A 25746-nucleotide genomic window follows, 5' to 3' on the forward strand; every position below is an offset into this window, starting at 1 on the left:
AGGCCTCTCAAATGCTGGGATTACGGGCACGTGGCACCTACCCCACATCAATACACATATTTTAAACACAAGTCATTTCACCACGGGATTGTTTTCTAATAACATCCTCTAATCACAGTAACCATTATAGTGGTTGAAGTGCCTGTGAACACATCTAGTATTTCTGAGCCCTTTCGTTGTCCTAAGATCATGTCACCATGTCAGGCTAGACCGTGACAGTAAGGATGAAGAAGACACAGACACAAAACTGCCAAGCAGTAGATAATGTGTACTAAATTTATCCAAGAGGTCATAAATGGGAGGCTGTGATGGAGGTGAGTTACAAAAGGTCGAGTTCCCGGAGGAGCTTCTCTAACGGCTTTCACACAAACCAACAGCCAAGAGCCTTTCAGAATCCTTTTCAGGGCCCCATTCTCCCTGGCTGGCCAGCAATCCCCAGCAGGAAACGCTCGGCCGCCGTGACTCCGCCTCCTCAGCCGACCGGAAGCTGCGGCTTCGGAACCCGGTCGAGGGCCGAGCGTCCCCGGCGTGTCGCTCCGCAGCGCGCGGGGCTTCCGCCGCAGCTCGCGGCTTCCTGCTGGCGCGGCCGGGGCGGCGGGCTCTCTAGGCCGGCGCGTCTCTATGGCTGCAGGGGCGTTCGTGCCGCAGGCTGTGGCGGCACCATGGCTCAGGCGAGAGGTGAGGCCGGGCGGCCGGGGCGGTGCGGGAGGCGCCGGCTCCGGGGACCGCGCCCTGGCGACGGGCAGCGTGCCCGGGCTGCACCCGCAGCTCCGGGGATGCGCGGCCCGGGTCCGAGCCCCGGGTTGGAGGGGGAGCGCTGTGCACCTCTCAGAGGCGGACCCACTCGCCGTGCTGTGGTGACTGCTGCTGCTTTCCGTTTGACATAAGCTCGACCCAGGGCTGTTCGTTCTGTAACGCCGTGGCTAGGACAGGTCAAAAGTGGGTGGGTTTTGTTTGTTTATGTCTGTTTTTTAAAGCAGGGATCAAGGCTACAGGGTTTCATTCTGTAGCCCAGGTTGGCTTCAAACTCGGGAGGTCTTCCTGCCTCAGCTTCCCAATTGTTGGGATTAACGGTCTAAAACACCAGACCTGGCAAATGGCTAACTTTTTTCTTCGTCACCGTTTCCCCAGAGAGCACTTGGCGTTAAGTTTAAATAAACGTTGGACAATTATTTAAAGAATATTCTTTTGCGTGGACGTGAAATTGCCTATCTTGTGGGGAAATAACATTTAACATCAGGCGCCAGATAAGTTTTCTGTGGTGGTTTTTGCTTCCCTTGTGGATTATCCCATTTCAGGTTAAGTCCTGTAGCAACCCAGGGAAGGGCCGAATGGGAAAAGGCTGTTCTGATAACATGTGGAAGGGAATAGATTGTAGGGCGAATGACAGATGGGCACTTAAGCATTCCAGAAGGCAAATCAATACCTAAAGGGTTGTCAACAGTTTACAGATTTAGACTTATTGCCAGTACATACTTTATTACGTTCGGTTGTGTTGCACGTTTTATCCTAACAAAGTATAGTTTCTGTACCTCCCTAGAGTCGTCTCAAAGATTATTTACCAGCTACTTACTGAAATGTCCAAGCTTTCAGGTATGACAAATAATAGTCCCTATAAAATGTATTTGGAAAACAAGTTTAACTCCAGACTGTCTTGGGTATATTTCCCACTCAGAAACAAATGCTGTGGAAGCTAATGGTTTTTTTTTTTGGTAAGAGGCGGGCGCTAGGTGAGTTGTAGGCCAGGTTTCTAGTTAATGGCTTGGCATGATTTGAATTCTTAGCAAAGTTTAAAAGTTACTTACATACCATGGATTTTTATATTACCCCAAAAATGTTGAAATTCCTAATAAATGAAATTTCATACTAGAAAATTGGGAATGAAGAAGAAATGTTTTGATCTAATGGAACTGAAATGTCCGTGAACGTCATGGTTAAAAAAGCATTGGTTTTAAAAGTTGAAATATGCTTCTAAAGTGGTATTATATACCAAAGTCCTGTATGTTTTATAGTATCTAAATTTATACTTTTCAACTTTGACTAGTAAGGATTATGTTGGCAGATATTTGCATCATATGCATATTTTTAAAAAACCGGTGATCATGGCTCATGCTTATTAATCCTAGCACTTAGGAGGCAGAGGCATGCAGAGAACCATGAGTTTGAGGCCAGCCTGTTCTACATAGCGAGTTCCAAGCCAGCCTGAGATACATAAACAGGCCCTGTCTCAAGGGGGGAAAACATAGAATAGCATGTTTTCTGGAGTAAATGCTATGTTTAGTATTTAAACATTCACGATCTTGTTTTTTTGGAACCAGGAACCTATATCATACCTATATTTGAATTTGAACTCCTCAGTTATGAGAATATTGATAATTCAGGACATGGATGGGCGGTCTTTCTATAGAGAGCTGTTAGTCTCTGCCATAGCTGCTGAACCCTGAAATTATAGCACAAATGTAGCCAGGATAATTTAGGCAGATGAGTATAGCTGTCTTCCAATAACACTTCCTTTATGGACACTGAAATCTGAATTTATTATAATTTCATGTGTCGAGATGGAACTTAAAATTTTTCTATACCCTTGAAATGATAAAGCCATTCTGCATGATCATATAAAAATATGTAGTTTGCTTTCTCTTGTACTGACTGATTAAATGTTATTGCTACATATTTTTGGAGTCATAAACTCTCATAAGAAAGTTTTAGAACAATGGAAGTATTATAGTGACTTCCTTCACTTCTCTTTACATAAGCATTGCTTATCTGGCTTGTTGGATATTTTAGAAAGGAAAGATTAAAAAGTTATAAGACATATTTCTTCTCATATTACCTCCTTGGTATAATTTTAAGAATCTGCCTACAATTTACAGGTTATTCTTTAATTCACCAAGGAGGAAATATTTATCTGAAGATACTGTTTCCTGAAATTTTAATAACCATATTTTAAAGTATCTGTTTGAAACAGCTATTTTAAGCCGGGTGGTGGTGGCACATGCCTTTAATCCCAGCACTTGGGAGGCTGAGGCTGGTGGATCTCTGTGAGTTCAAGGCCAGCCTGGTCTACAGAGCAAGTTCCAGGACAGTCAGTCATAACTGTTACACAGAGAAGCTGTCTTGGGAAAACAAAACAAAACACCCCACCTATTTTATTTACCTATGATTAGGTATAGTGACCTATGATTATACAAAGGAGGGAACAAAAGCATGTTTAGCACATATGACAGTTAAAAAATAGCATCCTGAAGTTACTTGATGTCCTTATGATTCTTACACTGGGATTGGCAAAGCCTGCTTATTTATGTGTGACCTGTGAGCTAAGAGCAGTGTTCTCAGGTGGATACTTGCAATTGATTTGATGACAAAACACTAGGAATACCAAGTAAACAATACCTCCAAGTCATTCCGTTCTCATTAGTAGATCTCAGTGACAATGATTCACTTCATTTATAACTAATAAAAGTCAATTGTGGGAACTGGTTTTCCCATATAAATCTTAACATGATACCCTAAATTTTGTCATGAAAAGAAAGCAGAAATAGTTCGAGCCTTGGGCGATGGCAATATCAGGACAGGAAGCATGGGGCGGGGGAGGGTACTGGCTTCCTCAGTGACTGTAAATTTACCAAAGGTGTCTTTGGCACCTGAGTGCTGGCTGCTATATCCTGTATTTCAAGTTTTATAGAGGTTTTTCCAAGTACTCTTTGTGCTAACCAAATTACTCTCAGATAATGGAGTGAAACGAGAGGTTAGATATAATCTGTTCTTGATTTTGAGTTAGTTCTACATAAACCTCGTGTGTGTGTGTGTGTGTGTGTGTGTGTGTGTGTGGTGTGTGTGTGTGTGAGAGAGAGAGAGAGAGAGAGAGAGAGAGAGAGAGAGAGAGAGAGAGAGAGAGAGAGAGAGAGAGAGAGAGAGAGAGAGAGACAGGGTCATAGGATATAGTCCAGGCTGGTTATAAAGCCACATCTTTATGTATTAGATTGTTCTAGAGCAGTACTTTTCTACTAGAAACATTTCTTGCCCCCCATCCCCAAGGAGGTACAGGGTCATGAGTATGGTCCTGGTGCCTCAACCTCCTGGGTGCTGGGATTGCGTACACACACCACTGCGGTGATCTTCAGTTGCACTTCTGTCATGCAGTTATTCCATGTGCTTGCTTTCTGCCGTCTCCAAGAGCATGTTTACAGGTTCTAGCAGGGGATCTTAGCTGTGCTTTATACCCGTGATGAGGAGTGACCCTCTTCCACCTGGGAAAGTTAGAGTGTTAGGAGCAATGCCCTTCAGGTGGTGAGGAAGAAAGGCGAGAATACCCATCTAGCCACAAGGCCAGATCGGCCCTGTTGTCAGTGGGATGACAGGTGCAGCCAGTCTGTTTTCTACTGTCTAGAGATTCAGAATGTATTGCCATTGCTTTCATGCTTGTTTTCACAGGTTTGTAATCACAAAGATAATTACATATTTTATAACAAACTTAAACTGAGGTTGTTGGTATGTCACATAATTTTACAGTTGGGGGCACTAAACAGTATCTGTGCCTAATTTGTATGGAGTTTTAAAGTCAGCAGTATTTATTTATGTAATTGGAAAGTATTATTTAGAAACTGAATTTTAGATGTCATTTAAAAAATATTTGGTGCTAGAAATTGGAAAGCATTATGAACTAGTTGATTAGCATTATATACATACATATATATTCACACACACACTAAATAATATTTTTATTGCACATATTTTCCAGAAAATGTCAGTTTGTTCTTCAAGCTGTACTGCTTGGCAGTGATGACTCTGGTGGCTGCAGCTTACACCGTAGCTTTAAGATACACAAGGACAACAAATGAAGAGCTCTACTTTTCAACCACAGCCGTGTGTGTCACAGAAGTTATAAAGTTACTGATAAGTGTTGGACTTTTAGCTAAGTAAGTAAAAATACTTCTAGAGTGTTAAATTATTTTTTCTCCAAGTTAAGATACTGAAAATTCAAGTCACATCTTTATGTGTTAGATTGTGTTAAAGCAGTACTTTTCTACTAGGGACAGTAGGAGGTACAGTTTTATATGTATATCACAATAGGTATGTACTGGTGTCTGGTGGATGGAGGCCAGGAATAATTCTACCTATCTTGCAGTGCCTACAACAACCCTTTAAAACAAAGAATTGTCTAGTCCTCAGTGTTGGTAGTGTTGAAATTGAAGAACTCTCAGGAGTTGGCAAATTGTGATTTATGGCCCAAATACAGACTGTTCTGTTTTTCGTTGTAACAGAAACTATATTGCTCATGAAACCTAAAATATATGCTATTTGACCTTTATGGAAATTTTTTTGATCTGTTTTAAAGGAATAGAATGACAATCACAAACATTTTACGGGTGTTTTCTGTGTTTAGTCCAGGCACTGTGCTAGGTGCTTTTCAGTAATTTCATTTAATTTTTAAATATTTGACATATTGATATGTTTTATCAATATAGCATATGAATTACCTCCAGATTGTACTGCTGACATGTGACAGCACTGTGCTTTGAATCAATAATACCACAGAAGAATCATTTTAGCTGAAGGTTCAGTGAAAGGGAGGTTAACAATAGAATTCCCAATAAGACAAACCCAATTTTATTCCCAGGTTTATGTGGTTGTGGCCTCTTTGAAGTTTAATTTTTTCATCTCTTTCACGGGAGAAAATAATACAAGGTGCTGAGAATGACATAAAAATTAAATAAAACCCTGATTGTAAATGACTTGGAGATTTATGAGGTGAGGATCTACCTATTTCAAGCTGGTGAATCAGGGCAGGTGAGAATTCCCGTTAAGTGTCATGTATGTTGGTGACAGTGGCAAACAGTAAGGAATAGCATGTGTAGCTTTTAGGTAGAAATAGGCAAATTACATTTCTAAACTAAGTTCACAAAACTTTAACAGTTTCCAGGTGCTGGACGTACAGGGATGAAATAGATGTGGTCACCGCTTCTTGACAGATTTAGTGGGAGAGACATAAAAACAAAGCAAAACAAAACAGTAGCAAGTGATTTCAAATGATCATGTGAAGAAAAAAAAATAACTTGAGATGGATGGTAGAGGTTTAAAAAGGTTGAGTTTAAAATTTGTCTAATGGGCAGAGGCACCGATGTACAAGTGCAGTGAAATCCTAAGCCTTCCGTGGAATGTTTATTTTTCTGGAAATTTATCTTTTATTATATCATTCTTCATCTGGATGATAGCAGCTGGGAGTTCTTACTATACCTTTAAAAGGCAATATTTCATTGACAAAGGTCTGTGTTTAAAAGTCCAGAACAATCTCCATATAATGAGTATAATCTTACAACTAAGCTTCTTTTTGGAAAAATACAGGGTTTACCAATGTAAAGGGACAGAAAACTGTAACTCATGATTCCAATAGACAGAACACAATATAGACTATTTTATATTTATTACCATTTTTGTCTTTGATACAGAATCTTACTAGGTAACCAAGGCTTGCTTTGAACTTTCTATAGCTTCTAGTCCTTTTGCCTCAGCCTCCTGAGTGCTGCAATAGCAGGTGTATACTGTCATGCCTCATAAGTTAAATTTTAGTTACTTGTTTTGTAAGTGTTACAGAATTTAGAAACCTGTATGTAAAGATCAGTAAGCATTTGGTATAACTTAGCAAGTTGGGCTAGTTTTCTGCCAACTTATCCACAAAGACCATATGATTTTATTTAAATGTATATTGTATCAATTGATATACCAAGCAATATTATATATGTATATTATATATAATGTATATAATAATATATATTACTTCAGCAACTCTTTGCTATGTGTATAGTTAGTTTTGTAAAAACTTGTTTGGAAATTTGTTAAAGCCCCAAACATTTATGTTTAGTGGTACAAGTTCTAAAAAACAAAAGTTAGGATTTCCCCAGACACTTTTAGTGCTGCCATTCCTTTGTATACACATGAAAACTAGTAATTTAAAAACACTGGGCCAGGGTTGGTGAGATGGTCCAGTGTAAAGATGCTTGCTGTTAAGCCAACAATCTGAGATTGATCTCTGGGACCCATGGGAGATTAAGAGAGCTGACCCTCCCTAACGTTGTCCTCTAATCTCCACATGTGCATGCATGTGCATGCACTGGCACACATACAACACACCAAATAAATAAATAAATGTAAAATTTAGCCAAAGGCTCGAACCAGACCAATGACTCTTTGTAATGAGCACTTGCAAGTAAAGATCTAAGGACAAAAGGGTTTACTGCGTGAATCACTGTGTCACAGTACAGCTTCCATGACAAGATTCCCCCTGCCTTTTTTTCTTTCCTTTTTTCTTTTTTTCTCTTAAATTTTATTGAGTGGGGTGCTGCAAGGGCAGAGGGTGGATAGGCAGGGGCAGGAAATGAATGGGAACGAGATGCATGGTGTGAATGACACACAAAATAAATAAAAAGAGTGTTAAAAAATTGGCCAGAGGTAAAAAGGATGTCATTTAAAAACATGATTTGGACTGGGCACGGTGGCATATTCTTTTATTCCCAGCACTTGGGAGACAGAAGCAAGTGGGTCACTGTGGTGTCCAGAATAGCCTGGTCTATATCTAGAGTTCCAGGTCAGCTAGGGCTACATAATGAGACTCTGCCTTGACAGACAGACAGCAGAACAACAACAACAAAAGCACAAAAACCAAAACCACACCATGGGTTGTGAGGGACTGGGGCTGGAGAGCTGTCTCAGAGGTTAAGTGCACTTACTGCTTTCCCCGAGGACCCAAGTTCAGTTCCCAGCACCTATGTTGGGCAGCTTATAACCTCCTGTAACTCCAGCTGATCTGTATTTGACGCCGCCTCTGGTATCTGTGGGCACACACATACACTCACAGGTGGCATTCACACACGCACATGCATGCAGACATAAGTAAAAGTCATCTTGGGGGGACTGGAAAGATGGCTGTTCTTGCAGAGGACCCTGATTGAGTTCTAGCACCAACTTGGCAACTTGACTGTTATTACAACTCTAGTTTATGGTCTCTGGCACCAAGCACACATGTGATACACAGACATCATATAAGCAGAACATCGATACATAAAAAAGAATCTTAAGAAGAAACCCAGGTTGGATAATAGTGCTTTACTATGATGGATAAAAATCAGAAAACATTTACTTAGAAGCTTTATGAGATGATTTCTCAAACACAAAGACACCAAAGCTGACTCATATTTTGAATTTGTATTTGTTTGAAAATCCATTGCCATAATGTTAAAATAATTTTCCAGATATAAAAAAGAAATGTGGGAGGAGGGAGGAGGGGGGAATCTGTGGATAATATGTGGAGTGAGTAAAAATTTCTTAATAAAGAAAAATGAAAGAAAAAAATGCTACTCACTGCTACTTCTTGACCTCTTGAAATCATACTATTATGCAGAACCTCTTGAAATTCCCTGTATTTAACTCTTGGGCAATAAAGTATGAAACAATCTAAAAAAAAAGTAAAAGAAAAAAGAAAAAAAGAAATGATTTTTCTTGGTGTTTAAAGTAGAAGAAACAATATTTTATCATTGGAAAAGAACTTTTTCAGGATAATTATGGAAATATGTTGAAGAATTCTATTAGAAATATTTTGGAACTATTTAGAACGAGAAAGCAATGAAGGAAAAGCTCATTCCTTGTCTGCTCTTTATGACGAAGTACTGTAGAGTGGATCAATACATAACCTTATTTTGTGTGTTTCAGTTTAAAAACACTAGTTAATGCTATAGTTTAGGTCTTAAGTGTACACTAAGAGCCTATTATTTGGCTCATTAAAGGCCTGCTCCCCAGCGTGGTTCTAGTGCAGTGGCTTGTAGGAGGGCTTTAGTGCATTGGGGTATGCCCCCAAAGGGAACTGCAGGAGCCTGGTCTCCAGCTTGGTTCTAGTGCAGTGGCTTGTAGGAGGGCTTTAGTGCATTGGGGTATGCCCCCAAAGGGAACTGCAGGAGCCTGCTCCCCAGCTTGGTTCTAGTGCAGTGGCTTGTAGGAGGGCTTTAGTGCATTGGGGTATGCCCCCAAAGGGAACTGCAGGAGCCTGGTCTCCTTTTCTTTTACTTCTTCCCACAGAGTGAACAGTTGCTGGGTACTGTGTTCCCAGTGTAATGAGCTGCCTAGCCCAGAGCAGTGAGACTAACTGAGACCTCCACACTTTGACCCAATATAAACCCTCACTTTTAAAAGGTGATTTTATTACAGTTAATGGGAGTTAATACATTTAATATATGTTACTGATTAACTGGCATTGAACTCACGGTTAACTATGACTGTTGTGTGAATGAAGCTTATTTACTACATGTATTTTCTTCATGTTGCATTATAGCCTTCAGACACTTAGAACAGTAGGTTTTTTTACTTTAGCATGGCATTTAGGGGCCATTTTGAACAGTAGCATCACCAACAATCAGCATTAAGATGTGAAAAATGTAGCACTAAGCTGACTAAACTAAATAGATTACAGTCTGCAATTGGCTTACTTTGTACTTTTCTTGTTCTAACCCTGAATTTTCAGTTTTTTTTAAATCCCTTGTTCTTTTGTAACCCCTCCAATGGTATTTAGACACCAGAATGTAGGTATCACTTACACACATTGCTGTTGCACTAGCCTTTCTTCTAGGCCAGTGGTTCTCAACCTGTGGGTTGTGACCCCTTTGGGGCATCAAACGACCCTTTCAGGGGGTCACCCAAGACCATTGGAAAACACAGGTATTTACATTGTGCTTCATAATAGTAGCAAAATGAAGTAGCAATGAAAATAATTTTATGGTTGGAGTCACCACAAATGAGGAACTGTATTAAAGGGTTGCAGCATTAGGAAGTTGAGAACCCCTGCTCTAGCCTTGTTGAGCAAACAGAACTAGGAAGTATATGCCTGTGCAGACATACTTGTACAAGTCCGTTTCTCTGCAGGATACCTAGTTATGTTCAGCACCACCAGGTTTTCACATCTTCCCATTATTCATTTGTTTCCTTCTACAGTGTTGATGAGCTTAGTTTCTGTTATCCTCAAATATTTACTAATTTGCTTAATCCTGAAATATGTAATAGGTAAGAATTTCTGGGCTGTAAAGATGTCTCAGCAGATGGTAAAGGTGCTTGCTGCCAAGTCTGATGACCCAAATTTAATCCTTGGGCCCACATGGTGGAAGGATGAACTGACTCACACATGAGCACTGTGGCATGGAAAAACATACATATGCACACGCAAGTAAATGTGGTTAAAAAAAAAAAAAATAAACAGAGAGACAGTTTTTCTCTGTGTAACTGCCCTGGCTGTCCTGTCCTGCTCTGTAGACCAGGCTGGCTTCAAACTCATGGAGATCCACCTGCCTCTGCTGGGATTAAAGGCATGTGCCACCACCTCCTGGCTTTAAAAAGATTTTCTAATACCAAAGTTACTGACATTCAGTAATGTATATGCAGTTCTTTTTTGCTTTAAGTGTTAGATCCTATAATGAATCATGTGTTAGGGTAGTTGCGTCCTCTTTTCCTCTGAGTTTTCTTATACATTTGAAGTAATGATTTCTGTTTTTACTTTGTTTATGATTCCTCCATTCTTACTGATTTTACTCATAGTTTTTCAGAGTCTTTGGAATATGAAATTATATTTACTTTAACCAGAAATTAGAACTTCAAGAAGAAAAAGGGGTGTGTGGAAGAATATATGGATGGGTACTTTGACAAAGCTTATGTGGTCTAATTAGTGAATTTTAGTTACATGCAAGAAACTGCTGGGCACTGAGTATGGAATACACTGTTGTGCTCTGCTGTACTTAAGTTTTTGTACTTAAATGTTTTATTATCATTTTTCATACATAAATTCTTCATGTCAGTACATAGAAATCTCTCTCCAAAGTTCATTGTAGCCCACTGTTTGGATGTATGATATATGCCAGTATTATTCATAGACATTTGGTTTGTTTCCATTTTTCTCCTACATAATAAGACACAGTGATTATCTTTGTACATAGACTGTTGTGTGCCTATGTAATTTTATCAAATTACTTTTTTGTTTCTGTTGTAATTCTTTGAGGTGCTAGGATTGAACCCAGAGTTTTACACATGCTAGCTGAGTACTTTACCACTGAAGTCACTTTACCTTTGATCACTTTAAAATTAAAAAGTAAATCAGTAAATTGTGTTTTGGGGAAGAGGGACAGATCAGTAGTGATAGTACAAAAGCTCTCTATATTGATAAGGCAATTTGTTTTGATAATTGGAGTTCCCAATATTTAACTATACTCCAAAATATAAAGCACATCTTCTAAAGATATTTTTGTTTGCTCATGAAACTGATTTAGTAGTTTCGTAGGAAAGTCACTTATTAGCTATATACACTACTAATCCTTCTGAAAACCATTAACACTGATGGTGCAATTTAAATCTGCCATTGGTAAAGAAAAGGAGGTGAAGAAATGTACATACTGCCTTAGAAGAGAATGGCTTTTTATTGTTTGCTCTTCCCCACAGTCCACAGAAGGCATGGCCCTAGCAGGATGTGTAAATGTTAATATCCTTAGACTTTGGATGTCTTCCAATAGTTAAAACAAATACACCATACACATTTAAGCTACTTATCTATAAGATCACAGAGGAGTCTTTTACTGTTTCATGGTGTTATATGCAATACTGTAAAATCTGGCAAACACTTAAGTCGTAGACTTTCCAGCCTTATTTATTTCTCCTGTTTTAGGGAACATTTTCTCTGCCTCTTAGTACCCATGCTGTGATATGTTCAGAGACTTAGGGGAGGAAATAAAAATCATAAACCTCACATAATGCGTATTTCCGCATATAATATGTCTTAATTTTCAGTATACTAAACTTTGCAGAGAAGAAGTTTGTAAACAAAGCTGAAATTTCTTAAGATCACAAGTAACTTCTGTGTTCCATCTGCACAGTGCCTTGGCAACTCAGTCAAGGATTTTACCCTTTTTGATCGTTCTTGTTAGATGAGGCCTACTTTGGCTCAGAAAGAAAGAATTGGTTTCATCCTGAATTTCCTTGTTTTTCTTTTTGGTTTTGAGGCAAGGTTTCACTCTGTAGTCAAGGGTGTCCTAGAAGTAGTTTAGGCTGACCAATTCTGTTCTGTGGATATCTGAAAAAATGTCACTGATAGCATTGACTTAGCCTCTTATCTCTTAAGAGTTGATGGCAAATGGGGATTAGAAAAGGATAATAACCGTTATGCTGTACACTGAAGGATCATCATCAAGAACCTTCTATTGGAGCAAAACAGATCTAGGAGAAAGTGGGAGGTTGATGGTGGTGTACCAACAATATTGCTCAGTAGTTTTTCCAGGGAGCCATTCTGAAGATGTGGTAGTGTACAAGTCAGCATTTTAAAAGAACACTAAAAGTAATAGTTTATACGTGGTAGATGCTATACATGTAAGAATTATATCTGTGCTGTCATGTGATACTGACGAGTGGTAATTATGAAAAACTACTAAACTATTATGTTTCTGATATGTCATCTTTTCACAGAGTTCCTTGGTGTCTTAGTTTCTTTTCCTGTCGCTGGGACAAAAATGCTATAACAAATACAAAAGACAAGGGGTTTATTAAGCTCACAATTACAGGTTACAATCCTCCTGGCAGGAAGTCACAGTAGCAGCGCTAGAAGCAGCTGATCACATTGTGTCTACACTCAGAAGAGAACAGGGAATACTCATGCATGCTAGTGCTCAGCTCATTTTCTTTACTCTTAACACAGGTGACAGTCCCTTTCTGAGGGAACGGTGATACCTATGGTAGGTAGGCCTTCCCAGCTTAACTAACACTGAAATCAAGGCAATTCTCCACAGACAAGCCCACAAAAAAACTCATTGAGACCCCTTCAAAAGTGATTCTAGATTGTGTCAAATTGACAATTAAAGCTAACCATCACACTTGAATTTGACCTCTTGGTAGTTATTTTAATTTTTTTTTTTTTTTTTTGGTTTTTCGAGACAGGGTTTCTCTGTGTAGCTTTGCGCCTTTCCTGGGACTCACTTGGTAGCCCAGGCTGGCCTCGAACTCACAGAGATCCGCCTGGCTCTGCCTCCCGAGTGCTGGGATTAAAGGCGTGCGCCACCACCGCCCGGCAGTTATTTTAATTTTTAATGGAGAAGAAAATAATTGAAATATTGTTCTTTATATTCTGGTTAAGATGTTAGTCAAGTATATAATACATCTTAGATATGTATTAGGAAGCCTCTAAGGACTTGGGGATGTAGATCAATGGTAGAGCGCTTGCCTAGAATGTGTAAAGAAGGCCCAGGGTTATCCCATTCCCTCACAAAAGAAATTTGTTTCAAGTTCAGTGTCCAGATAGCTTGGAAAATTATATCTGTGTGTATTTTGGCTACTTTTTCCCTCTTAGTGTTTGTAGCTCCCAACCCAGACAGTACACAGAACTTTTCAGCATATGAATATAACATTGTAGTGTGGAGACTGTTGAACTTGGTAATAGATCTGTAACTGCATTTCTATGGTCTAGACAAAATTTCCTGTCTTAAGTAGAACATTTTCTTGAGGGGTAGAATGTTCTACAATGAATACATAGGAATAATCAATTTGATACAATGGGGCAAAATTTTGTCGCCTTCCCCAGAACTTATGTAATTGTTCCTGCAGCATTTAAATATGAAAATATTTGCAAGTGTTAATTCTAATGCTAATAAAAAACACAGGCTCATTGTGATTATCATAAATATGAGTATGGTCCTTTAAGAGTGCTCTCAATTACAGCTAGGACAATTTTGATAAAGAATGTTTTGAGGAATATTGATGCTTATTATATTGTTTTATTTTTATATTTAGGAAGCAAATGAGGTGACTTTCTATAGGAGAAGTATAAGCCAGAGTAACCAGTCTTTGGGGTGGTGGTAGTGGTGGTGGTAGTGGTTGTGGTCTTAAGACCATATATAACCTACAGGCTTTTTTTGTATATTACAGATATAGTTTATTTTTATTGAGATTAATTAGTTCTTCAGATTTCCTATAGAGTTATACACATTTGACATATTTTGAGAGTATGTTTATATTAGATTTATTACCTATTCTATTTCATCAGCACTGAGTAAATTTATAAATAATAAGAATCACTTGCTTTCAAATCCAAGTTGTATAACCACTATAGCCTTCTCTTATTTGCATTTCAATGTATAATTTGAAAGACTTTAAAAATATGGCTATGCAGCCTGATCAGTTCCAAAGATATTGAAGTATACTTGATACAATAGAGTTGAAGTGGCAGAGGACTAATTCTATCTCCTGATATCTTTTACTTAATGTACTCAAAAACTCTTGGAACTTTGACCACAGGATTTTGGTGATAATTCCACTTTATTGTTACTTTTTTCTAAGTAGAAATTTAAGTTTCTAAAAATGGGAATGAACTATAGGTCTATTTCTATTAATAAGTCTAAAGTTAGTTGGGCAAAATTCTTTAGAGTACACTCTAAATTACATCAGGAACTTAAGCAATATGTGTGGCGTCTCATTAAAAGACTGCTACAGACATGGTAGGGTATGCCTGTAATCCCAGCATTTGGGAGTTGAAGACAGGAGGACCCTAAGTTCAAGGTCAGCCACAGAATAAGACCCTGTCTCAAAAACAAAAGGTTAGGATGTATCTCAGTGATGGATCATGTGCTTAGCATGCACAAGACGCTGGCTTCAGTACCTAGCATTGGGTGGGGAAAGGGTGTTTAATTTTCTACCTCACCACTCTTTCATCCCTCTTTTTGTTTTCAAAGAGAAACTGGAAGCTTGGGTAGATTTAAGACATCTTTAAGTGAAAACATCTTGGGGAGCCCCAAGGAACTGGTGAAGTTAAGTGTGCCATCATTGGTGTATGCTGTCCAGAACAACATGGCTTTCCTAGCTCTTAGTCATCTGGATGCAGCAGTATACCAGGTAAGCGGAGTTAATGATATAAGTGCTCTGAACTGGAAAAAAAAAAAGTTCTGTGGGACATGGTGGTGCATACCTTTAATCCTAGCACTCTAGATCTCTGAGTGTGAGGTCAGCCATGGCTATATACTGAGACCTTGCCTCAAAAGAAAAGAAAACTGGGATTTGATGTTGTTGAGTTGTTTTTTAATGGAGATTTGTTTTATTAACTCTTTACTACATTCACAAGTATTTTCTTTCTTCTTCTTTTTTTTTTTTTTTTTTTTTTCAAGACAGGGTTTCTCTGTGTAGCTTTGCGCCTTTTCCTGGAACTCACTTGGTAGCCCAGGCTGGCCTTGAACTCACAGAGATCCACCTGGCTCTGCCTCCTGAGTGCTGGGATTAAAGACGTGCGGCACCCCCGCCCGGCACAAGTATTTTCTTAATTCTCTTAGTGATAGGAGATATTTCTGTAAAAGACTAACATTAGATGAATTTCTTACTTGTTTCTAGGTGACCTATCAACTGAAGATTCCCTGTACTGCTTTCTGTACCGTTTTCATGTTAAATCGAAAACTCAGCAAACTGCAGTGGATTTCAGTTTTTATGCTATGTGGTGGGGTCACACTTGTACAATGGAAACCAGCCCAAGCTACAAAAGTCGTGGTAAGAAACAAAATAATATGCCATAGGTAAAAGGAAACTCCTCTCTTACAGCACCTGTTTTGTTCACTCCATCCGGCACTTTGGTGAATGTAGAGTGTAATATTACTTTGGATTTAAAGCGCACTTGGCTTTATAGGTGGGCTTTCCTCCTTAGCATAGAGTTTTTGAGGATCATCATATTTATTATGGTGTTGTAGTTTAAATGAGATGTTTGAAGAGCCATGTACTGTTGCCAGTTCAGTTCCTCTGCAGTACTTGGTGCTTATGGTTTAAGATGTGAACTCTCAGCTGTTCTGCTGCTCTGCCTGCTTGCTGCCTTCCCCACTGTGATGGTTATGAACTCTTATCCTTCTGAAACTGTAAGCCCAAAGGAAACCCACTCTTCTATTGGTTGCCTTGGTCATGACATTTTATCACAGCAACAGCAAAGTAGCTAATATGATTGGCTTTTTGTTTCAAGAGGAAAGTGTTAAAAATATTAGTGAGAAAAGAAATCCTTCAGTATATGCTTTGTTGTTGTTGTTTTTAATGGATAACAGTACACTGTATTAGTAACCTTTCTATTGCTGTGATAAAACATCATGGCCAAGGCAATCAATAGAAGAGTTTATTTGGGCTTACAGGTCCAGAGGATTAGAGTCCATGATGGTGGAATGGTGGCAACAGTGGCGGGCAGTGTGGCTGGAGCAGAAGCTGAAGGGCTTACAACTTGAACCACAAACACAAAACAAAGAGCAAGCTAGGAACGACACATGGCTTTGAAGCCTTAAGGCCTATTCCTAGCGGCATACTTCCTACAGCAAGGCCACATCTTCTAAATCTGCCTAGACATCGTCAGTGACAGAGGACTAAGCATTCAAACATTGGAGCCTATCAGGGGAGTTCTCACTTAAACCTCCACAAAGTTAAGTCCACACAGGTGAGGTAACTTGGCCAAACATAGTGTATAGCTAACCCGTGACTAAATTGTGCAGGCTTCTTCATGTCATCAGAATTTCTAGAGTGTTTTAAGCTGTTTTTGTTTTTGTTTTTAAATGCTGAGTAATGTTTTCTCCATCCAGTTTTTATTCTCCTTAACTTAGTCTCTGGCAGTATGCCCACTGTCAGAGATAGGGATGACAGTGGAGGAGTGTTCTGACATTGATATGAAAATAGTGCAGAAATAGCCCTTTACGTAAAGGTTTCAACACTGACTGTTGAGGAGCTTAACTAAACTCTCATTGTTCTTCATATCCTAACAATGAAAATACTAATTCATAGGATGAACTTGTGAATGTTTGATGGTAATGTCACATCCTTACTCTTCAGGTGTCCTCTCTTCCCAATTTAAATTCATTTATTTCTGTGGTCTGGTTTCTAGAGACCTTTCTGAGCCCTGGCTCAACCCTGCCTGGTATTCTACTTCCAGATGTATTTGTTCTGTCATTGTTCCACAGTAAAACCTAAAATTTGATTCTATTTCTAGACACTACCTGAATAGTATTAGACATAGCTTGACATTACTCCTTTGTTTTTAAGAGATCTGCTAAGTCAGCATATGATTAGTTTTGGGGGAAATTATCTGTAAACAGTTTTCCTGTCCCACTACTCTCAAATAAACACACTGAGGCTTAATATTATTGAGAAATGCTTGGTTGATAGCTCAGCTAACTCTTACATTTAAATTAACCCATAATTCTTATCTATGTTTAGCCATGTGGCTTGGTACCATTTCTCAGTACAGCATTCTCATCCTGCTCCTCTGCATTTTGCCAGCAACTCTGACTCCACCCTTCCTCTTCCCAGAATTCTCCTAGTCTGGCTCTCTTGCTCAATCTCGTCCTGCCCAGCTGTCAGCCAGTCAGCCTTTTATTAACAATGAGCATAATCGACAGCACTTACCTTTTTAATTGGCTATATATAATTGATGTTATATAAGTACAACTTGTTTTGAATTTCTAGTGTAGCTAGTTTATACTAAACCAGTATTTGCATTTAAACTCATCCTGTCAGATGAGAAAGTTGTCTTTTGTGGAGTATCTGCCATGTGGACTGAGTTTTTGCATACATTCATCCCTCACCACCTTGTAACAATGGGTTAAGACTTAGATTGTGTATTCCAAGATCTTAAACACTGTTGAAGCTGGGACTCTTGGGCCTGGCTTTCCAAGTTTAAATTTCTTTTGCACTTTAAGTGTCTCAGGAGTGAAATGTTCTAAATTTTCAGTGATGACCAGATATTTTAGGTTACGCTTTATGTCTCAGTCTCAGGCACTCCTGACATTAGGCTTTCTGCTTTTGAACAAAGTATCACGTCCTTATTATAGTACAGTACTGTATCTCAGTACTCTTCTAATTCCAGTGATAGTACCGAGAATTATTCATTTCTTAGGATGACAAACGAAGCTCCTGAGAGTTAGTGTCGGGAAGAAAGAAAACAAGAGCTGAAACAGTAGGTTCGGGTACCATATATATACATTTATTGGCATTTATCTCTGTTTTATTGTTATATACACCTGTCAATCTCCCCTCTTCATGAAGCTGCTTAAGGGCCATTCCGAGGTGTGTGTTGCCACTTTCTTATCTGCTCAGTACATAGCAATGATTCTGGTACATAGAACTGTGTAAGTATTTGATAAAAATTCAGTAAAGTGTGTAGTCTCAAAAGTGAGTACTTAATCTAAAAGGTGATAAGGGAGTAAGTTGAACTGTACCATTTTCAGGACTGATACTTTGGTTCAGGGTAGAAGCAGAAGTTAAAATTAACAAGCAGGTCAACTATGTAAAACTCTATGTTCAAGTACTTGGAAATTGAGGTGTACATGTTATATTGCACATATCTTGTGTGTGTGATTTAAAAGAAATGCTTTCAACTTAAATGCTTTGGTTAATTTGAAAATTGACTTTTTCATTTTGTTTGCTTCTTTATCATTTTTATTATGTCTGATATGAAATGTACTTTTAGTAGAAGCATAATGTAGGCCTTCTTTCTCTTTTCTTTTTTTCTTTTTTTTTTTTTTTTTTTTTAAGACAAGGTCTTAATACCCCTGGCTGGCCTGGAACTCCTAGAGATCCACCTGCCTTTGCCTCCTGTGTGCTGGGATTAAAGGAATGTATCACTAGGCCTGGCATCATATATATTTGTAGTCATCTGTTTGGACTGTTGGGTTAACTCAGTTGTGGTTATTACTAAGAGTAAGTAACTTTTAACAACTTCCATTGCAGGTAGAGCAGAACCCATTCTTAGGCTTTGGTGCGATAGCTATTGCCGTACTGTGCTCTGGATTTGCAGGTACGTTGGGAATGCACTGTTTTATCATGTTATAACTCTTTCGTTCTTAACATTGAACTATAAAAACTGGATTTCTGTTTTATCATGTTATAACTCTTTCGTTCTTAACATTGAACTATAAAAACTGGATTTCATTTCCTTGGTTTATCCTAACAATTTTATTTCCACTAAGGCTTCAACTTCTTTCTTACTGTGTTTTGTGTCAGCTGTTTCCCCCAGTAAATCTGTGACTTCACTGAACTCAGTTCAGACTTCAGAATTGCAGTTAAGAACATACTTCGGTCATTCTTGACCATCTTAGTTTAGTCAAGAACTAAAAGTTAATGGAAAGCCTCCAACAATGAAGGAAATTAACCTTAAGGAAGGTCACAACAAAGTACTTCCCATTTCCCCAAAGTTTCACTATTTTCAAGCTTGTCTCTGCTGCTGTAGGTAACTAGTATACCAGCTTAGAGTGTCTTGTACCTATAATCTCAAGTTCTTCCTTTGCTTCAACAGACTAGGAGCTATGGAATAGAAAGAGGAGGTGGGTGAAGTGTACCTTAGCAAACATAATATCAAAGAAGAACAGCTAAAAACATCAAGAAAACAGGAAAGTATGGAGTCATATTAGGGACAATCATTCCTCTAATGAATTAAGAAAAGATAAGAAATACATGAATCTTAATGTAAGAATGAAATGTTTTGCAGAAATAGCTCCAACTGGTATGAAACGCAAGAGCTTTTTAGTAAAGAATATATTAGTGATATTTATATATTTCTTCATTTCTACCTATTTCAAGAGTGACTTTTTTTTTTAACTAGGAAAACAAGAAGGACATAGAAATAAAATATTGCTTATAAATAAGAAAAAGCTAAATTTAGGAACATACTTAACTACCATAGTACATGGTAAACTTTTATTATTAAGAATCAACAAATTAGGAACAAAATTTTAATCACCAAAAAAAATTCTTTTGATTTTCAGTACCATCTTTGCACTGTTAGATGCTTATATTCAATATCCTATTTAGTTCAGCCTCTTGGTTTACAACTGAGGAAACAGCAGGGGGTTTAATAGTTCTCCTGTGCTTAAGGAATAGCTCACTGAATAGTTAAATGCTTTTTCCAGACATAAAGTCTAAGCTGGAAATTTTAACAGCTGTTTTATGTTTGTTGCCATCGTCTGCCTCTTTCCAACAGTCTCATCAAAATCAACCTTGTTTTTGCCAGGTATGGTAGCAGGACCCCAGAGGCAGAGGCAGGCAGATTCAAGGTCAGCCTGGTCCACATACTGTGTCACAGGCTAGCCAGGGCCACATAGTGAGATCGTTTCTCAAAAATAAAGATTAATATAAAAATCTTACTTTTAATTATACCTTTTAGTTGGTAAATAATAGTTCCCAAGCCTTTAGCTGATAAAATGGCTTTAAATAAAATCTCCAGTGTCCCTGTTCAACATGCATTCATCTAACTTTAAAACTTGAAATAATAGTATTTGACTTTTTAGGGGCAAAAGCGGTTTTTAGTCCCTTTTCTCTGAGAAAAAAAATCATTTTTTTGTGCCCACCCAGTCCTGGGAAAAATACACATACACAAATTTAATACCTAATTAGCAGTTCATAGGGCATATGATGTTGTCTGTATACCTGCTTCAAAGAACAGCTTTCCTCAGGAAGTTGTATTTAATTTTATTTTGGTTATATCATTGAAAAGACATCAACTGGGTGATTATATAGTTACTTTGCACAGTAAGGCACATTCATTCCTACATATATTAAAGGAGAATGAGTAGGATAATTCACTCCAGTGGTATAGCTTTACAGATGGTCACAACCAGCCTTTTACTGGCATTAAGGAGTAGAGAGTTTTGGTGGTCTAAAGGGAAAACTGTTCTTGATTGTTTAACAGCCTTTTGTCAAATGTAGCTTATGAAGTTTCCTCTTAATCATTAATCTATATGCTTTGTAAAAGCAATTTGATGTTTAATATATCATACCATAAGCTACATAATAAACATGTATTTAACTAATATTAAGAATATCTGTCCCCAAATCATGTACTTGGGGTTTGTTATAAATGGAATATTATTAGTTAATACATAATATCTTTAATATTTCCATGCTCATTTTTTTCTCTAGGAGTTTATTTTGAAAAAGTTTTAAAGAGTTCAGACACTTCCCTTTGGGTGAGAAACATTCAAATGTATCTGTCAGGGATCGTTGTGACGCTAGTTGGTACCTACTTGTCGGACGGAGCTGAAATTCAACAAAAAGGATTTTTCTATGGTTACACGTATTATGTCTGGTTTGTCATCTGTAAGTATCCAGGAATAAAAGGACTGAGTAGATTGTTCTTGCTTTTTATTGTAATTCTTAAGTTAGATGTCTGTCCTAGGCACTTACAACATTTTGGAATTATTCCTGATTTAGTGATGAACACCAGTTCAGAATATATAATTTTGTTCTTATTGACTTGCTATTCCAAAGAAATTTCATCCTCACAATGAAAAGAATCTGGTGTTAGTAATAACTGTGTGTGATTTAGTGGTGGAGTGGAGTCTTATGCATCTGAAAAGTGTTGTACAGGAGCCCTACTCAGCTTAAGTACAGCCTCTCAGATGACTGCTTCTGGAGAAACTCTTCTCCTTATCCTAGGAAATGAGTGTGTTATTTCTGGGAATGAAAGGGTCTCAACACTGTGGAATGTTTTAGTTATTCAGTGTTAAGATTTTATTTTGTTCTCTATCAAAAGTCCTTGCTAGTGTTGGAGGACTCTACACCTCTGTTGTGGTCAAGTACACAGACAACATCATGAAAGGCTTCTCCGCAGCAGCAGCCATTGTTCTTTCTACCATTGCTTCAGTGATACTGTTTGGATTACAGATAAGTATGTCATAGTTTATATGAAGTTGTTAACATGGATGAATGAGCCTGCTTCAATTCTTATGAAAGTAATCCTCCTTGTGTTACAGTGTGTTCTGCGATTGCAGCTGTGTGAAGGTGATTAGAGTCATAGAGCTAAGTCTGCAGAGTGCTGCTTCTAGGTGATGGATGTTGAGAGGGCCACTGTGTTACTAAAAAAGCTATTTAGCACTGAAGGCCTCGTTCCTTAAGTGTTAGATACAGAATGTTTTGGGTGAGTCAGGTTGTACATTTAATCCTCTATAACTGGCTTCTGCATCTATAGATGTAATCATGTTAGAAAATATTAGGGAGAAAACTGTTTGAATATGAATATGCTTCTTGTCGTAATCCCTTAAGAATAAAAATAATTTCCAAGCGTGGTAGAGCATGCCTTTAATTCTAGCACTTGGGAGGTAGAGGCAGGTGGATCTTTGTGTGTTCAAGACCAGCCTGGTCTACAGAGTGAGATCCAGGATAGCCAGGGCTATCACACAGAGAAACCCTGTCTCGAGAAACAACAACAACAAAAAACCAACCAAACAAAAAGATTATAAATAATTATAGTATTACATTGTAGTAGATATTTTAAGTAGCCTATGAATGACTTGTAGGGGAAGGTATGTATATGTTATATGTAAATGCTATGCTGTTTTTATATATGGGACATGGAGATTTTAGAATCTGAGGGAAGTACTAGAACCAATCCTCATGGCTCCTCAGGAACCACTCTGGTATGATCAAGTTCTCAGGGAAGCAGAAACAAGCACTTGAGGCACTACCTCCTTTTAGCAGTGGAGTTAACATATGTAGGCCTTTTGAAGCCTCCTTCATTTCCTCTGTGTCTTCCTGTTCTGGACATAGGTGTGCACTAGTTTCCAGTGGAATCGTGACACTTTGCTAATCCCTCTAGTGTTGTTTTCCCTAGCTGTCATATCCAGCTTTTGAATTACTTAAGTAGCAATAATGTCTTAATGTGTCAGATTTCTTTTAAGCTATGTAGTAATTATTTTCTTTATTGACCAATTATTATACCATAAACTACTAAGGAAAATTTGTTAAATGTCTACATTAAGTAAAAGGGGAAAAACTGTCCTGTATTACATTTCATTTTAGAATTCCTCTTACAAATACAAATAGAAGCATTATCAGTGTTGCAGAAAACCATTTTATAGTATGGTTCAAATCTTGCCTATTGTAACGACTGGCAGCAGCCTTGGGGAAATTATATCACCATGTCTCACACTTCCTCTGTCAAGTGTGAATAGTGTCACTGGTCTCCTGGGTTTGTCAGGTGATTTGTTTACAACAGTCTAGCGAATAACAAGGATGTGTACAAGTCCTACCATAGCATTTTAGATGCCCCTTTCACCTGATTTGGGTAAACTTTTAATTGTAGTTCTAATCCATCCTTATATTCAACATAATCCCGTGTCTTTGCTCCTGAGAAAAACTTGGTAACAATATAAAATGTTTCTGTCTCAGGAATCTTTCAGCTAACTATTGAGATCTTAAGATCGAAACTGGTTTGCCCCTTGAATTCAAAGCTGGTCTTTTACTGTTCGTGAACTAAAACTGAAGCTTGGTGCTATTTCTTCACATTCCTTTTGGGGGTGAGGGCTATCTCATGTAGCTGAGACTGGCCTCAGACTCACTACACCTCCTGTCTGGGACTGCGGACATGTACCACCGTGCCAAGCTACTACATCCAATTTTTAAAGCTATTAATACTGGGCCATTGTGTAATACAGTTAATATGTATAGAATATGGTTCAGTTTTAAGTCAGGAATACAGTTTTGACATTAGCATTTATTTATATAATGCCTGCAGGTGAAGTTTTTAGAAGGGTTTTATTATTATTATTATTTTTCTCTTTGGTGTGTGGGTCCATGTAGGTCAATGCTGGATGTCTTGGTCAGTCGCTCTCCTTACTTTGGAGACAGGCCCACTCACTGACTTGGCTAACTAGCTGACCAGAGAGCTCCAAGGGGCAGTCTGTCTCTGCTCCACACTCCTCCCATGGCACTGAGGCTGCAGATGTGCCAGTGTTTGTATTCGTGCTGGGGATTCAGGTTCTCAGGCTTGTGCAACAGACACTTTAGCCCTCATACAAGTTTTGTATATCCTAATTTTCAGGAGTAACTTGAAAAAGCAGCAAGGGTAGCAGGAAACCTAATAATCCCCTTATCCCTTATCCAGAACTTTTCAGTGGTTTCAATCACTGGATTTTGAAAGTTGAATTTTATGTAACTGTCTTTTACACTAAGCTTTCTGGGATCATAAGTAATCCATATCACACTGCATTTCCTTTTTCTATTTATATTACATTTCCTCATTTCTTTTCTTTATGTGCCTTATAGGGAAGCTACTATCCCTTTGTTGGAGCAGTCTAAGACAGGAGGCTTACTATGTTTTTGAAAAGTGTGTTATCACTCCTTTGATATTTATCTGTTTCCTCCAATTTATTTTTTGCTTAGAATAGACAACTTCTCATAAAACAACAGGCATGTGACCTGGTGGTGCAATGTACAGTTAAGAAGATTTTAGGATGGGGAGATGGCTCACTGAGAAAGTGCTTATGGTCCTAGCACCAGGGAGGGTTTGCTGGCTATCCAGTCTAACCTAATTGGTGGACTCCAAGGAAATAAGAGACCACGCCTAAAATGAGATGGGTGGCATTCCTAAGGATGATGCTCAGGGCTGTATGAATACACCTGAACCCAACACACATGAACATGTACACACATACATAAAAATGCTTTTTAAAATTCATTTTTTATAGTTTAAAGAAAAAATAGTTACTTTTTTTTTCTCTCTTTTCAGCACTTAACTTTGCAATGGGAGCTCTTCTTGTATGTGTTTCCATATATCTCTATGGGTTACCCAGACAAGACACTACATCCATTCAACAAGAAGCAACTTCAAAAGAAAGAATCATTGGTGTGTGATTTGCGTCTTAAGATGTTCCTTTAATGACAAAACTGTGGATAATAAATTAGAGCCTTAAGTCAACCCCAGATGGTAGCTTAAACAGTATCAACAAACCAACTGTATGACATAAGAATCAAGAAGAAAACTGAATGAGTGAAATGCTAAACAGATTTGAGTGCGTTTGGTGTCAAGCTGTATTATTTCAGAATGAAGGACTTTACTAGAGTGTGCTTGCGTGTATGTATGTATGTATATGTATGTATATCGTGTACACAGAGCATGGAGTTGACATGGTATCAGAACGTACATACGTGTGCGTGCGTGCACGTGTCTCATGTACACAGAGCACAGAGGTGACAATACAGGGTCAGAATGTCAGGTGAAACTACAACATTCAGTCAACAAGGTTTAAGACAGTGTCTGCAGGTTAAAGTGCCAAAGCCATTTCTGTACACGCTGTTCTCTTGTTCAGGTACCGGGAGAGGAGGGTGAGCCTTCCTTGTCCAGTTCATGGATAGTACTTTATCCCTGGAGCAGTGAGACTCTCGCTTCTCTTTCAGAGTGAAGAACGACTAAGACAGGACAGTTGAGAACGAAACTCAGTGTGTAACGCTAACGCAGAGTCTGTTTCCTAGCTCAGACACTGACTGCTGTCTGGGTGATGACTGAGAACTTTAGTGCTGTATCTGTGCCATCCACTGTCTGGTCCATAGTTCTTTGCTGTTGTTAGCTGATATACTTTTCTGAAAATTTTCTAAGTCACTTTTATACTTTCTTTTTTATAAAGTATGGTTACCTGTTGGGCTCTCAATTTGTGAACTTTCAGTGATTTAAAACTATTTCTATAATGTTAATGGGGAAATCCAGCAATAAATTTATTTATATCACTTTCGTGTAGTAACTTGTTTTATGGTTGTGATCACTATGATAATGCAAAAACATTAACATGGCTTTTTTCTGTGTATGAAATTTTAACAAATAGGGTTTTGTTTGCAAATAATAGCTATAATCTAATTCTTACAAGCCTTGAGCAAAAAAAGAATTTCTGGGAAGGATTACAAAGCAATAAGTCTTTTCAAAGAACTATATTTTCGAAGGCTTAGTTCCTGTATAATTTA

General features: G+C 38.3%; 2 protein-coding genes across 6 annotated transcripts in view; one reads left to right on the forward strand and one right to left on the reverse strand.

The window, feature by feature from the left end:
* The first annotated feature begins 499 nt into the window (after positions 1-499).
* Slc35a1 (solute carrier family 35 member A1) lies at positions 500-25515 on the forward strand. Of its 2 annotated transcripts, XM_052715492.1 has the most exons (9): positions 500-678; positions 4742-4919; positions 14742-14901; positions 15391-15543; positions 18748-18814; positions 20935-21111; positions 21548-21682; positions 24521-24637; positions 25101-25515. In XM_052715492.1, the coding sequence occupies exons 1-9, from the start codon at positions 663-665 to the stop codon at positions 25118-25120; spliced, it is 1023 nt and encodes a 340-aa protein (XP_052571452.1). In that variant the 5' UTR covers positions 500-662; the 3' UTR covers positions 25121-25515. The 2 variants fall into 2 exon arrangements, with proteins under 2 accessions (XP_052571452.1, XP_052571453.1); XM_052715493.1 differs by having other exon boundaries at positions 501-678; positions 24521-25515.
* The window catches only part of Rars2 (arginyl-tRNA synthetase 2, mitochondrial), a 62528-nt gene continuing 43191 nt past the window's right edge, over positions 6410-25746 (reverse strand). For 2 of the 4 annotated variants that reach the window (XM_052715490.1, XM_052715491.1), the window contains one exon: positions 15551-18142. In XM_052715490.1, coding sequence (XP_052571450.1) covers positions 18068-18142 — 75 coding nt within the window. In that variant the 3' untranslated portion in view covers positions 15551-18067. Of the gene's footprint in view, positions 8452-15550; positions 18143-25746 lie in introns of those variants that run through there. The other 2 variants (XM_052715489.1, XM_052715488.1) reach the window with 2 other exon arrangements.

Source organism: Peromyscus californicus, unplaced genomic scaffold, assembly GCF_007827085.1.
Source record: "Peromyscus californicus insignis strain IS unplaced genomic scaffold, ASM782708v3 Scaffold_5__1_contigs__length_169319896, whole genome shotgun sequence".
Lineage (NCBI taxonomy): Eukaryota > Metazoa > Chordata > Mammalia > Rodentia > Cricetidae > Peromyscus > Peromyscus californicus.

Bases quoted from the DNA above. Each gene is read 5' to 3' on its own strand.
- Slc35a1 (XM_052715492.1), top strand. The intron at 21,112-21,547 runs GTAAGTATCCAG...CTCTATCAAAAG, and splicing joins TTATGTCTGGTTTGTCATCT to TCCTTGCTAGTGTTGGAGGA. The intron at 24,638-25,100 runs GTGTGTGATTTG...TCTCTTGTTCAG, and splicing joins TTCAAAAGAAAGAATCATTG to GTACCGGGAGAGGAGGGTGA.